This window comes from Heptranchias perlo, chromosome 5, assembly GCF_035084215.1.
Source record: "Heptranchias perlo isolate sHepPer1 chromosome 5, sHepPer1.hap1, whole genome shotgun sequence".
NCBI lineage: Eukaryota > Metazoa > Chordata > Chondrichthyes > Hexanchiformes > Hexanchidae > Heptranchias > Heptranchias perlo.
In genome coordinates, this window is record NC_090329.1 from 63,181,447 (window position 1) to 63,195,411 (window position 13,965).

Consider the following 13,965-nt stretch of genomic DNA (forward strand, 5'->3'; position numbering starts at 1 on the left):
CTTCCATGGAAAATCAAGGTATTTGCATCAGGTTACAAGAAGCTCCCCACCCAATTTACCTCCCACATCTGCTGCAGTTAGTCCCGTGAAGTCGGTATAACTGCAGAGGAAGATTTGCCCTATGGTTCTGAAGGTAACAGAGCTGCAGTGGTATTTTTTTTACAATTTTGTACCTTGGGCTAAAACGAAATAACTACGTTAATAAAATTTATCTTTTGCTATCTATGCACCAAATATCAAGCCTCTGATTTCAATCTCTGTGCATGGTTTACGTTTCTATGAAACAATGACTTAACAACTAACAGCCATTAAAAACATAGAAACATAGAAAATAGGAGCAGAAGCAGGCCATTCGGCCCTTCGAGCCTGCTTCGCCATTCAATATGATCATGGCTGATCCTCTATCTCAATACCATATTCCTGCTCTCTCCCCATACCCCTTGATGCCTTTTGTGTCTAGAAATCTATCTAGCTCCTTCTTAAATATATTCAGTGACTTGGCCTCCACAACCTTCTGTGGTAGAGAATTCCACAGGTTCGCCACCCTCTGAGTGAAGAAATTTCTCCTCATCTAATTCCTAAATGACCTACCCCGTATCCTGAGACTGTGACCCCTTGTTCTGGACCCCCCAGCCAGGGGAAACATCCTCCCTGCATTCAGTCTGTCTAGCCCTGTCAGAATTTTATATGTTTCAATGAGATCCCCTCTCATTCTTCTAAACTCGAGTGAATACAGGCCGAGTCGACCCAATCTCTCCTCATACGACAGTCCTATCATCCCAGGGATCAGTCTGGTGAACCTTCACTGCACTCCCTCTATAGCAAGTATATCCTTTCTTAGGTAAGGAGACCAAAACTGCACACAATACTCCAGGTGTGATCTCACCAAGGGCCCGTATAACTGCAGTTAGACATCCTTGCTCCTGTACTCAAATCCTCTTGCAATGAAGGCCAACATACTATTTGCCTTCCTAACTGCTTGCTGCACCTGCATGTTTGCTTTCAGTGACTGGTGTACAAGGACACCCAGGTCCCTTTATACATCAACATTTCCCAATCTATCACCATTTAAATAATACTCTGCTTTTCTGTTTTTCCTTCCGAAGTGGATAAAACTTCACATTTATCCACATTATACTGCATCTGCCATGTATTTGCCCACTCACTCAACTTGTCTAAATCGCCTTGAAGCCTCTTTGCATCCTCCTCACAACTCACGATCCCACCTAGTTTTGTGTCGTGTGATACTAGATTATTCAAGAAGTGACTATGGTCAGGTTAGCATTTAAAGTGTTGTTTCTTAACAGTACAGCATAGCATGTTGCCGTACAATGTAGCTGTACAATACCAGGCTATGTCTCCCATTGAGCAGTTGGATTCCAGTGATATTGTTTTCAGTGTCTCCGTTGTAGTCAGGAATTGCCCTTTATAACAAAAGCAAAGTACTGCGGATGCTGGAAGTCTGAAATAAAAACAGAAAATGCTGGAGAAGCTCAGCAAGTGAGGCAGCAGCTGTGGAGACAGAAACAGAGTTAATGTTTCAGGTCGAAGACCTTTCGTCAGAACTGGAAGATGTTAAAGAGTTAAAGTTTTTAAACAAGTACAGAGCCAGGGAAAGGGGGGAGGAAAGAACAAAAGGGAAGGTCTGTGATAGGGTGGAGGACAAGAGTGATTAAATGACAAAAGGGATGATGGTGCTAGGGAAGGAAGGTGGTGATGGGACAGGTTAAGAAATAAAAGATCGGTCTAGAGAAGCTGTAAATGGCAACAGCTGAATCATAACCAGCAGCTGCAGTTCAACAAAAAAATAGGAGCAGTGGTTATGTTCTGAAGTTATTGAAATCAATGTTGAATCCAGAAGGTTGTAAAGTGCCTAATCGAAAGATGAGGTGCTGTCCCTCAAGCTTCCGTTGAGCTTCATTGGAACAGTGTAAGAGGCCAAGAACAGAGAGGTCAGAGTGGGAGTGGGACAAGGAATTAAAATGGCAAGCGACCGACAGGTTAGGGTCATGCTTGCGGACTGAGCAGAGGTGTTCAGCAAAGCGATCATCCAATCTGCGTTTGGTCTCCCCAATGTCGAGGGGACCGCATTGTGAGCAGCAAATTCAGTATACTAAACTGAAAGACGTACAAGTAAACTGCTGCTTCACCTGCTCTAAGGAAAATATGTGTCGGAATCCACTTGGTCATAGTCAGCTGACAGTAGTCTATTGGGTCACTGCAGATTTTTCAGTAGCTCTATGTATTAAGTGTTTAAATGGTGAGAGCTTCAAATAGAACAAGAAAAGATTTTTGCATGTAAGCTCTCTGACAGCATACTGAGCGTGGGGCCTACGCATTGTGCAACTTTAAACCTGTCCATTGATAGCCATTAAAGATTCTCTGAGTCAGTTCTGTGTTCTTCTACCTTCCCACATATACAGAAGAGTTCACATTTTAGCTCATATTTCATTATGATTGCCAACTCTGGTTGGACGTATTCCTCAAGGTTTCATTACGTGACCTCCTGCCTTCAACTGCTCTGCCTAGTTAAACAACTTTTTTTTTAATCCTTCTCCAATACTTTTTATAACTAATGAACAAAAATGAAAAATACACAATTTTTTAATGCCCCTATGATTTTTCTCCCGGGTTGCTCGCAGCAGTGTCCTTGAGATTAATCTTTAATTCCTGGAGACTCCGAGGCAATCCAGGAAGACACCTTTTGTCATCTGACCTAATATTCTGGTATTCTTGCCAGGATATTTCAGGTCCTATTTGATTCAGTGCGTTCCTATCACTTACCTTGCCATCAACACTCTGTTAATTGGTAAATTAAGTGGTAAATTAAGAGGAAATGGAGAAACTGTGGCAGGTTACAGCATGAGAATTCAGCTCCTGGTTTTATAGCTCTGACTCATGAATGCAGGCAACCCTCTGCTTCCTTGAGCTTGATTTTCTGACTTGTATTTTATGTGTTGTGATAAAACTTGCAAATCTGCTCAGCCATTCATTTATTTCTGTAATAAGTCACACAGATAAAACTAATTCCTGTAACGCAAACACTAGAGGTATAGCATACATGCTTTTTTTGTGTCTAATTACAATCTAGGGGCATGTGCCGGCGGGAGGAGATCGGGGGGCGGGGGGGTAGGATTTGCGGGTGCGAAACCCAGAAGGGAAGTAGATGGGTCGCCTTAATGAGGCCAATCAATGCCTCTTCTGGGTTTCGTGCCTGGCAGAGAGGAGCTACACATCCAAGGGGTGGGGGGGAGAAAGAGAGAGAGAGAGACCTCATCGGCCGTTGGGAGAGAGATGGGGTGGGGGGAAACATCGGACATCGGTGGGGGGAACAAGGGACATCGGAAAGATATCGGACATGGGGGGTGGGGGGTGCAGGTGGCATCCTTTTTAAGGTATGTTTATTTATTTTATTTAGTCTATTTTTCACTGATCCGGCCCTTCCTGCCTGGTTTCACCAGGCGTGAATTGGAAGCGGTGGGAAAGTCGCCCAGGTAACGTTAAAATCTTTTTAAGTGTCCAATACACAAAAAATAAACTATCTTAAGTACTTCAATGAGGTACATTTGCCCCTTTAATTATCGGCCCGCCAGATTTAATTGCCGGTGGGACTTCCTTATCCGCGCGCACCCGGATGCGTTTGGGTTGTACGCATTTTTCGGCGGGTTGGAGCCGGGATTCCCTCCCGCTCCATAAAAATGCGATTTTGTTTGCCCCCCTGCCCTGAACCCACCCGGACTTAGCAGTTAAAATTCTGCCCTCGGTGTCAATGGCTACAACTTGCAATTACAGCATCTGAAGCATACTTCGGAAAACAATCAGGGCAAAAGAATACAATATTTGTGAAATATTTGTAGAAAATGTTTTATCAGTATTAACGAAAAAATAGAGTACCTTGGAAAGAAGTATGCCAGAGCTGTGGCATACTGACAGTAAGGGATAATGGGCATTTGTTTAACTTCTTTACAATATAATAGTTTTTTTTTAAATTCAAGTTCCATTTTGTAAACTTTGCAAGAGAGGAGAGTGCTTTAAAAGATTGATGTTTAGTAGATTTGAATGCAGACTAAGGCCTACAAAAGTAATACAGACTCTTCGGCAAGATAACAGAAAAGCGAAAAAAAGATTGACTGATTCCTCTGTTTACAGACCCCAGGCAGGCCCAGTCGTCGCCACCGTGGTCATATGATCAGTCCTACCCACCCTATCTGAGTCAGATGACTTCACCTTCCATACATTCCACAACCCCTCTCTCCTCCGCCCGTGCCACAGGGCTTCCTGCAATCACTGCTGATGTGCCAAGACGACTTTCAGGTAGACACTATCTCAGGAGTAAACCTCCTGTGTATTTAAACTTTTGAGAGTTTTGGGGGCGGGGGGAGGAGGAGGGGAAGGGTTGGGGGAATTGAAATCTTTGACATAGTTACTGGCATCTATACAGGAAGAAGTGATTACTTCTTTCCCTTGAAATACTGTTTGATAACTTATCTGATAACCCAGATAGCTTGTTTACATTTTCTCTCCTTATTGTTGAATAGTGTTTGCTCCAAGATATTGTGCAGTTTTCATAATAGAGAGATGCTATCCCTTTGCCAACTTATCTGGGTGGCTGTATTCAAACCATAAAACAATTTTGAAACTTCCTTAGGATTATATCCAATTATATTCTGTGCAATGTGGTGAAAATCCTCAGTGGTTTATAGTTGTTTCCTATTGGATTGACTTCATAAACATTTAAAGAATCTTGAGAGGATATTTTCACACGGCTATTTTAAAACTTCTTCTACAAAAAAATTAACGTTGTAATTTCTGAATAGCCTTTTGAGAAATTGGGGATGAATTTCTGCAGGGATTCTCCCACTAGTCCGCTGTAACTTAAGTGGAAGACCTGTGGAAATCCGAGAAAATGGCGTAAACAGTGCTTAGGCCATTTTTCCGGAGTTTCCATGGATGAGAGGAAGAACCTCCATAAAGATTGAAGCAAGGTTTCCTCAGCACTGCTATTATATTTTGTGGTCCAATGACTCATACCACAGTCAAAATTTAATTGCTGAAACTATTAAAAAAAACTTGTATTTATTTCAAGTCTCCCAAACATATCAAAGTGCAGCACATACAATTAATTACTTTGACGTGAACTGACTTTTTATACAGGCAAAAGTATCATAGTAAGATTATATTAAAGAAGAAATGCACAATAGGGGTTAAGATAAATTACAACATTAGACCATCACATGTCATTGGGCACCATTCCTGTCAACATGCTAATGCTAGTGAATTGTGTTGACTACATTGATCACAGAAAGATCCACTCAGTTGTATTCCATGCACTGAGTGCAGCCAGTATCGATGAGATGTGAATTAAAGTAGCTTATTATCTGTAATCCATTGATGTTACCCTGCATATTCTGTTTTTATGCTGTTTTCCTTTCAGGTTACATGATAAAAACATTTTTATTGCTTCAAGTATTTTTACTGCTCATCCATGCTTTTGTTACCTCCAGACTCGATTATTCCAATGCTCTCCTGGCTGGCCTCCCAACTTCCACCCTCCATAATCTTCAGCTCATCCAAAATCAGCTGCCTGTATCCTGACTTGCACCAAATTACACTCATCCAACACCCCTGAGCTCGCTGACCTACATTGGCTCCCGGTCCACCAACGCCTCGATTTTAAAATTCTCATCCTCATGTTGAAATCACTCTATGGTCTCACCCCTCCCTATCTCCGCAACCTCCTCTAGCCCTACAACGCTCCAAGAGCTCTGTGTTCCTCCAACTCTGGCCTTTTGTGCATCCCCCACTAACTTCATCCCACCATTGGCGGCAGTGCCTTCGGCTGTTTAATCCGTAAGCTCTGGAATTCTTTCCCTAAACCTCTCTGTCCCTCCACCTCTCTTCATTTAAGGCCCTCCTTAAAACGTACTTCTTTGACCAAGCTTATCGTCACCCGTCCTGATATCCTCTTCTTAACTCGGTGTCACTTTTTGTTTGATTATGCTCCTGCGAAACAACTTGAGACATTTTCCTGTGTTATAAGCCCTATATAAATGCAACTTGAGACATTTTCCTGTGTTATAAGCCCTATATAAATGCAAGTTGTTGTTGACGTTGGTGGTTATCATGATCAGAATTTTTAAAAAAAGTGAGTACATGATTTGCAGTCAGTTTTGGCCGAGCCCTGACGTACAAAATTGGCCGACCTCAAAGTTACTGAGGGGGTCATGACCCCTGACAACATTACTGGCATCCACCACTGTTGACTGTTGCTACCGTAAAATTAGGTGTGGACCGTGAATTGAGCCAACTGGTGTGTTGGTCATTGACGTATATGTGAGATATGGGGCCGATTTTCGGGTGACGGAGCGGGTGCATTGGGGGCAGGGGGGGCTCTGAAAATCGCTAAAATGCCAAGTGGGTTCGGAGCCCGGCTCCAACCTGCTGACTTGCGGGTTCCCCAGTGAAGCGTCTGGGTGTGCGCGCGCCTCCTGAATGCAGGAGTCTCACCGGCAATTAAAGCCGGCGGGATGATAATTTGCATAGTTTCTCCGATAGTTGAGGTACTTGAAGTACTTGATTGACTAGACATTTTGGCAGGGGTGCGATTTTGAAGGATCCTCAGCGTGTTTCCCGTGCTGTGGGAAACACTCCCTGTTGCAACAGACGTGTTTCAGCCAGCAGCCAGTGGGAGATGCAAATACTTATTTGACAGGTGGGGAGAAAACCTCATTTATTGCAGCAGGGCACTCTGTCACCTCACACAAAGTTTTGGCTGCAACACCTTTGTGTTTTCACTCAAAATTCTTAATTTATACCCAAAATTCTGCTGTGCAAAAATATTTAACTACTTTGTGGACCCCCTCAAACTCACACCATCCGGAATGGGGCCGCCATGGCTGCATTCATCACTTCATCCAAAGACGAGCAACATCACCAGCCTCGCCAGGTACGGCGTCCACCTCCGCCACGTGGAGCTCCACAACACAGTGCTGCGCCACAGGCACCTGCACAAGAGCACGGAGGGCAACAACAGAGAGAGCGACGTCGCAGGAGGCACTACCCTCACAACAGGGTCTACAGACCGAGGCTCAGCTTCCTGGACCTCTCTGGGGAGCAGTGCATAAGGAGGGCTGAGCAGCATCTCCTTACCTGTCACTGTCAAAGTCACCACTGCCCTCAACTTCTTCACCTCCGGATCATTCCAGGGTGCCACTGGGGACATCGCCGGGTCTCTCAGTCATCTGCACACAAGTGCATAAGGCAGGTCACCGACGGCTTGTTTTGCAGGGCCTCGCACTACGTCAACTTCCCCATGGACGACCTCAACCAGACGGAGAGGGCAGTGGGATTCCATACTGTGGCTGGCTTCCCACGGGTGTAGGGTGTAATTGATTACACCCATATAGCAATATGAGCACCTCCACACGAGCCAGGACTATTCATCATCAGGAAGGGCTATCAATCCATCACACTCAGCTCGTTTGTGACCACTGCAAGAGATTCTTTCACGTGTGCACCAGATACCCTGACAGTTGCCACGGTTCCTTCATCCTCCATGAGTCCAACAGCCCGCCCCTCTTACACGCACCAAACACCCGTAAGGGCTGGCTCCTCGGGGACAAGGGATATCCCCTGCTCACTTTGCTCATGAAACCTCTGAGGAACCCCACCATCGAGCAACAGCATCGATATAATGACAGCCGCATCGCTACCAGGTCTACAATTGAGCATGATAGAGGGCTGCTATTGGGCTGCACAACAGAGAGGGGTGCCGCTTGAGGAAGCCCCATCCACATCTGCCACCCACTTTGAGGAGGAGGCGGAGGAGCAGGCAGAGTAGGAGGAGGAGGAGCAACCCATGGGCAGAACAGCGGCTCATCTGGCTGCTCATCAGGCCAGGGAGTCACTGATATGTGAACGGTTCTCCTAACATCAGACAATGTGAAGAGTCCAGTCCTCACCACCTCAATAGAGCAGCGGCCACACAAGCAGCCCCCCGCCTCCCCCACACAAAACAGTCCTGCAACTACACATACGCCCACTGTAGAGTGACCCAATGGGTGGCATCAAGTGTGGGCGTTCATGGTGAACCTCATGAAAGGGCCTTATTGCAGAATAATATTTAATGTGAGTTTAACAAAAAGCAAACATAAGTAAAAAGCATGACCCATCTTCACACACCCTTGTGCATCCCTTTCGTGCTTACAAAACCTTCGTCTTTCACTTCCGACTACATCTACGTGGTGCGTCCCCTGTGGCTGCAGCAGAGGTAGTGGCAGGTTGCTCTTGTTCATGCCCTGACCGATTAGATGCTTTCGGCCTACACCCTCTGGGTTTTGGTGCCAGTGAGGGCCCCTCCAAAGACTGCTCCACCTGCACTTATGCAGGGGCAGACATGGCCACCTGGAGAGGAGGCAGCATTGTGGGTACTGGTTGAGAGGGGGACAAAGGGTGAGATGTGGGGGTGCTTTGAGTGGCATCCCCACTTCCATGTCCCCTTTCGCCATCATCACTCCCCTGGGCCAGGCCCACACCACTCCTACCACCCTGCTGGACGACAGTTTGGAGGACATGTGTGAAGCCTTGTAAGGCCAGTGCCAGAGTATCTGCCTGCCTGTTTAAGGCGGCAGAACGTTGTTCACACTGAGTCCGAAAAGCCATTGTCAGTGCCTGAATGGACATATTTGTGAGCCATGCTTGAAGCTCAATGGAGGCTAGCCTTCCCTCCATCGAAGACATTCCCGCACTTACCCATGACACTATCTCAGAGATGCCCTCACATCCCTGTGACAGTATCTCAGAGATTCCCTCCCATACCTGTGCCACCATTCCACTCATGCAGGAGTTGGACTCCTCCATCCTCTGCGCGATTGTGGAGAGTGCGCGTGGCACCTGTACCAGCACCTCGCAAATGTGTTGCTGCCCCTCGATCATTTTCCTTTTAAAGGATGGTTCCCAGGGGTCAGCATCTATGTTCAGCTGAGCAGAGCCTGGAGAGGAGTGCTCCCACCGAAGCGGACTCTCCACAGCTGCCCCTGCCACCAGCGTCTGCTCCTGCTCACTTGTGTGTGGTAACTCACCATGTGCAATTCCAACTAGCTGTGGACTAGGACCCACCGAGGTGTGAGTATCTGTGCTGGTGGATGGCTCGCTCAGATGTGACGGTGCACCTTCAGAGGAATCACCCTCTGCCGGCACAGCGGTCGCTGAAGGCCCTGTAAAAGAACAGAAGGCAATATTAAGCATGATCACAGATGTGTAATGTTGCGATGTGCATACTGAGGTGCTGAAGATGGCAAGGCATGTTAAAATCAATTCATATTGTGTGTGCTGAATGTTAAAGTTCTGTCACCAGACATTTGTCGGGTGCCAGTCTCGCGTCCCCGACGGACAAGCACTCGAGGGTGTGGCTCAGCTCCAGCGCCTCCTGCTTAGCGTCTGTGAGGATGACTATCTGTTGCGGCCCCCCTCCGGTCCTCGCCCTCCCCCATGCATTCTGGGCTCTCTTCTCCTATAAGGGGAGAAAGTACAGACGCGGGAGTGAGTGATGGTGACGTGGCCAACCGATCAATTCATTGCTTTGGGTGCGGCTGACCGTGAAAGAGATGCATCAGAGGGTGAGTATGAGACAGAGCCATGATATTGCATTAGGATTGGGGTGAGTGGTAGTGGTGGGATGTGTACTGGGGAGGTGAGGAAGTGCTGAGGAAGTGCAGGTAAGTTGAGGATGAGCTTTGAGTGGGTGTGAGGAGTGATGTGATAGAGAAGTGTTGGCAGTGCAGAATGAGTTGGGGGGTGGGGGTGGTGATGTGGGAGACGGAATGTAGGAGTACGAGTAAGTGTACTCACTTTGGCTGACCTACTTAGGTCATTGAAGTGCTTCCTACAATGGATCCAGGTGCGAGAGATGTTACTGCTGCTGGTGACCTCCTCTGCCACCCCGAGCCAGGCCTTCTTGGTGGCAGAGGCAGGCCACTTCCTCCCATCCGCTGGGTAGAAGACATCCCTCCTCCTCCTCACCCCATCCAGTAGCACCTGGAGTGAGGCATCACTAAATCTAGGAACAGCCTTTCCCCTGGGCTGCTCCATTGTGTAATTTGGGTGTTCGCTCCAGGAGCAGCCATTGGAGGACTGCCCCTTTAAATAGAGCTCCTCCAGCTGACAGCCTGTGATGCGAGTACGCAGTCCACCTGCTGCGCAGCTTTCGGACGGCAAACCCGGAAGCCACGTTAAGTGGCTCTAATTGACTCGCGATCGCGTGGGGAACGGACAGATTTTATTGGGCAGGTTACCCACGCACCCAATCGCCCCCCCGCTGCCATCCCACCTCCCCGCTACTATTGGGGCCATGGTAACAAAAGTAAGTGAATATATTAGCTTGAAGTAAGATCCAGACCTATATTCATTTTTTTCTTTAGTGATGAAAAATGTGCAACTAATTATATATTTTACCAGATGCCATCTTTTGGGCTGGGCACGCTGCTCTGTTATTCCTAAAAAGTTTTCTACGTTTTGCAGAATTCCTAGTAGGAATATGGGTGCAGACAAAAAAGTTTCTGAGATTACCAGATCTGCATGATTTCTGTTGCATGGAACTACTAAAAAATGAGATATGCTTGTCCAGTAGTAAATGAAAAATGATAATATGTGGCATATTTTTCTATGAGAACTTCAAAAAAGATATTTGTGTGCATGCACTGGTTATGAAAATGTAAAAAAACCGGGGATATAAAAAGGCTATTCGATCCATCGAATTCTCTGGTCGTGGCACAAATTATATTTAAATAGTTCCAAGTTAAGAAGGGAGAAGTTGACTAATGTTCCTCTTTCTGATCACTATTCAGTAACCCCTGCTGAAAGTGCATATCAAATGAAGACAGGATTGGGTTTGGGTGTAATGTCCTCACAGTTGAATAGCCAGCCTCAACTCACAGTTAAGGTTCACATATGAATAATGGCGACTAGGGCAAGGGCCTGGAGAGAAAAATTGCAACTGTGGAACTGAACCTTAGCAAAGGAATCAGTACCTTGAGGAAAGGAGAGAAAATTGATGGGTCAGGAATAAAATAGAAAGGAGACAAAAAGAGGGTTGTTGTGAGTCGAAATAAAGTGGTCAGCCTTATTTAAAATTGCATTTTAAGTGTTTATTTAATCATTAATCGCTAATAATATAATTAAGCTCCTCCTGACATTTGAGTACCTTTATTCCTGTTTTTTTCATTGCATTATAGTATGTGAGCTGAAAACTTTAGAAAATAGCCAGCTGGGGGAGACTGGAATTCCCTGCAGGTGCTGGCAGTATAATGGTTAAGATATTACCGTCTTACCTAATTTTCTCTAAGGGAACAGAAATTGAAAATCCCAAACCATTTTCTGTCTGCACCTGTATTTCTTCCAGTTTACTAAGTAGATGCTAGTTCCTGTTAAGCAATTACTTTTTCTCTCAGATGACACATTACACAGATCACCTGCTGTTTAGCATGTTGCACCAATTCAGTTATTTCAACAATATAACAAGTTATAGGAAGTTAAGACAATAGCACTAAATCACTAACATTTTCAACAGTCTTCTGTAACAATCAACAGCACGTGGAAAACTGCAGCAGAACGTTCTGACTGGTATTTCTCTGCAAATCATAATTCAAGTAACTATTTCTGATAGGTGACTAAAATTCTCCAGTAAACAGGCCACGCACTTAACAGAAGTTGGCTATATTTTACTAATTTCTTATACCAGTTCCTCAACAAATGCAACTTTGCTTCATGGTGAAGTGCGTTCTTATTATTGAAATAAGACATTTGGAGAGTTCTGTTTAAAATTTAGTGGCAATATGCAGCCGACTGCAGATTCTGAGAATCAAGGAAAGCCCAATGAATATGATTAGGAAGGCATTTGGACTCTCTCACAAACTCTTATTCCCTGTACAGGAACTCTGTGTCCTCAGAAATTTTGCACTTTCAAAAAGTGCTTTTATTGAAATAATTTTTTTTAAGTTTCACCTCAGAAACGTAAGCATATAATAATTCAACCAACGTGACATTTTTGTTTAGAGAGTAGCCAACTGTGGAATATGTCCAATTATTGGCAGCATTTGCTCCAATACCGTCTACTAAGGGATGGAGCCATAGGATGTGGCTTTGTGGCCACAATTCCAGACACAATGGGATTCTTGAGCCATCTATAAGCTGAGGGAGAAGGGTTCTTGCCCGCACTCAGAAACTTCCTACAGGGAAGGAGGACAAATCGGCAGGGAATCTACCTCTGAGCCCATCTGACATCACCTGTTGCAGAGTGGCAGCGGCAAATGTGAGAGACCAGGTTGCCTGCTTTCTTTGACTGAGATGTCCTGCATGGTACAGGATAACTAAAAGGGGAGAATGAAATGGAAGAAAGTATCCAGGCTGGCAACAGGTAACATATAGAAACAGAGAACACATAAGAGACTGTTAGCTAAGATAGAAGCCCATGGAATCGAGGGAAAAGTACAGACTTGGTTAGAAAGTTGGCTGAGCGAAAGGCGACAGAGAATAGGGATAATGGGTCGGTACTCACATTGGCAGGATGTGACTAGTGGAGTCCCGCAGGGATCTGTCTTGGGGCCTCAATTATTCACAATATTTATTAACGACTTAGATGAAGGCATAGAAAGCCTCATATCTAAGTTTGCCGATGACAAAGATTGGTGGCATTGTAAGCAGTGTAGATGAAAACATAAAATTGCAAAGCGATATTGATAGATTAGGTGAATGGGCAAAACTATGGCAAATGGAATTCAGTGTAGGCAAATGTGAGGTCATCCACTTTGGATCAAAAAAGGATAGAACAGGGTACTTTCTAAATGGTAAAAAGTTAAAAACAGTGGATGTCCAAAGGGATTTAGGGGTTCAGGTACATCGATCATTGAAGTGTCATGAACAGGTGCAGAAAATAATCAATAAGGCTAATGGAATGCTGGTCTTTATATCTAGAGCACTAGAGTACAAGGGGGCAGAAGTTATGCTGCAGCTATACAAAACCCTGGTTAGACTGCACCTGGAGTACTGTGAGCAATTCTGGGCACCGCACCTTCGGAAGGACATATTAGCCTTGGAGCGAGTGCAGCGTAGGTTTACTAGAATGATACCCGGACTTCAAGGGTTAAGTTACGAGGAGAGATTACACAAATTGGGGTTGTATTCTCTGGAGTTTAGAAGGTTAAGGGGTGATCTGATCGAAGTTTATAAGATATTAAGGGGAATGGATAGGGTGGATAGAGAGAAACTATTTCTGCTGGTTGGGGATTTTAGGAGTAGGGGTCACAGTCTAAAAATTAGAGCCAGACCTTTCAGGAGCGAGATTAGAAAATATTTCTGCACACAAAGGGTGGTAGAAGTTTGGAACTCTCTTCCGCAAATGGCAATTGATGCTAGCTCAATTGCTAAATTTAAATCTGAGATAGATAGCTTTTTGGCAACCAAAGGTATTAAGGGATATGGACCAAAGGCAGGAATATGGTGTTAGATCACAGATCAGCCATGATCTTATCAAATGGTGGAGCAAGCTCAAGGGGCTGAATGGCCTACTCTTGTTCCTATATTCCTATGTTCCTAGAGAATCCATGGGAAGGTGGTCCTGGCACCACATTTTAGGAAGGACGTAAAGCCTTAGAGTGAGTGCAAAGGAGATTTATTAGAATGGTACCAGGGATGTGGGGCTTCAGTTACATGGTGAGACTGGGGAATCTGGAGTTGTTCTGCTTGGAGCAGAGAAGGTTAAGGGGAAATTTAGTAGAGGTGTTCAAAGTCATGAAGGGTTTTGATAGAGTAAATGAGGAGAAACTATTTCCAGTGGCAGAAAGGTCAGTAACCAGAGGACACAGATTCAAGGTAATTGGTAAAAGAACCAGGGGTGAGCTGAGGAGAAATTATTTTATGCAGCGAGTTGTTATGATCTGGAATGCACTACCTGAAAGGGTGGCGGAAACA

At 45.2% G+C, this 13,965-nt stretch overlaps 1 protein-coding gene across 4 annotated transcripts in view; it reads left to right on the top strand.

Moving 5' to 3' along the window:
- Positions 1 to 13,965, top strand: part of runx2a (RUNX family transcription factor 2a) — a 177,446-nt gene that overhangs the window by 145,444 nt on the left and 18,037 nt on the right. For 3 of the 4 annotated variants that reach the window (XM_067984477.1, XM_067984479.1, XM_067984478.1), the window contains one exon: positions 4,150 to 4,314. The exons of the other annotated variant lie outside the window; for it this stretch is intronic. In XM_067984477.1, coding sequence (XP_067840578.1) covers positions 4,150 to 4,314 — 165 coding nt within the window. The remainder of the gene's footprint in view (positions 1 to 4,149; positions 4,315 to 13,965) is intronic. 4 annotated transcript variants of the gene reach the window in all.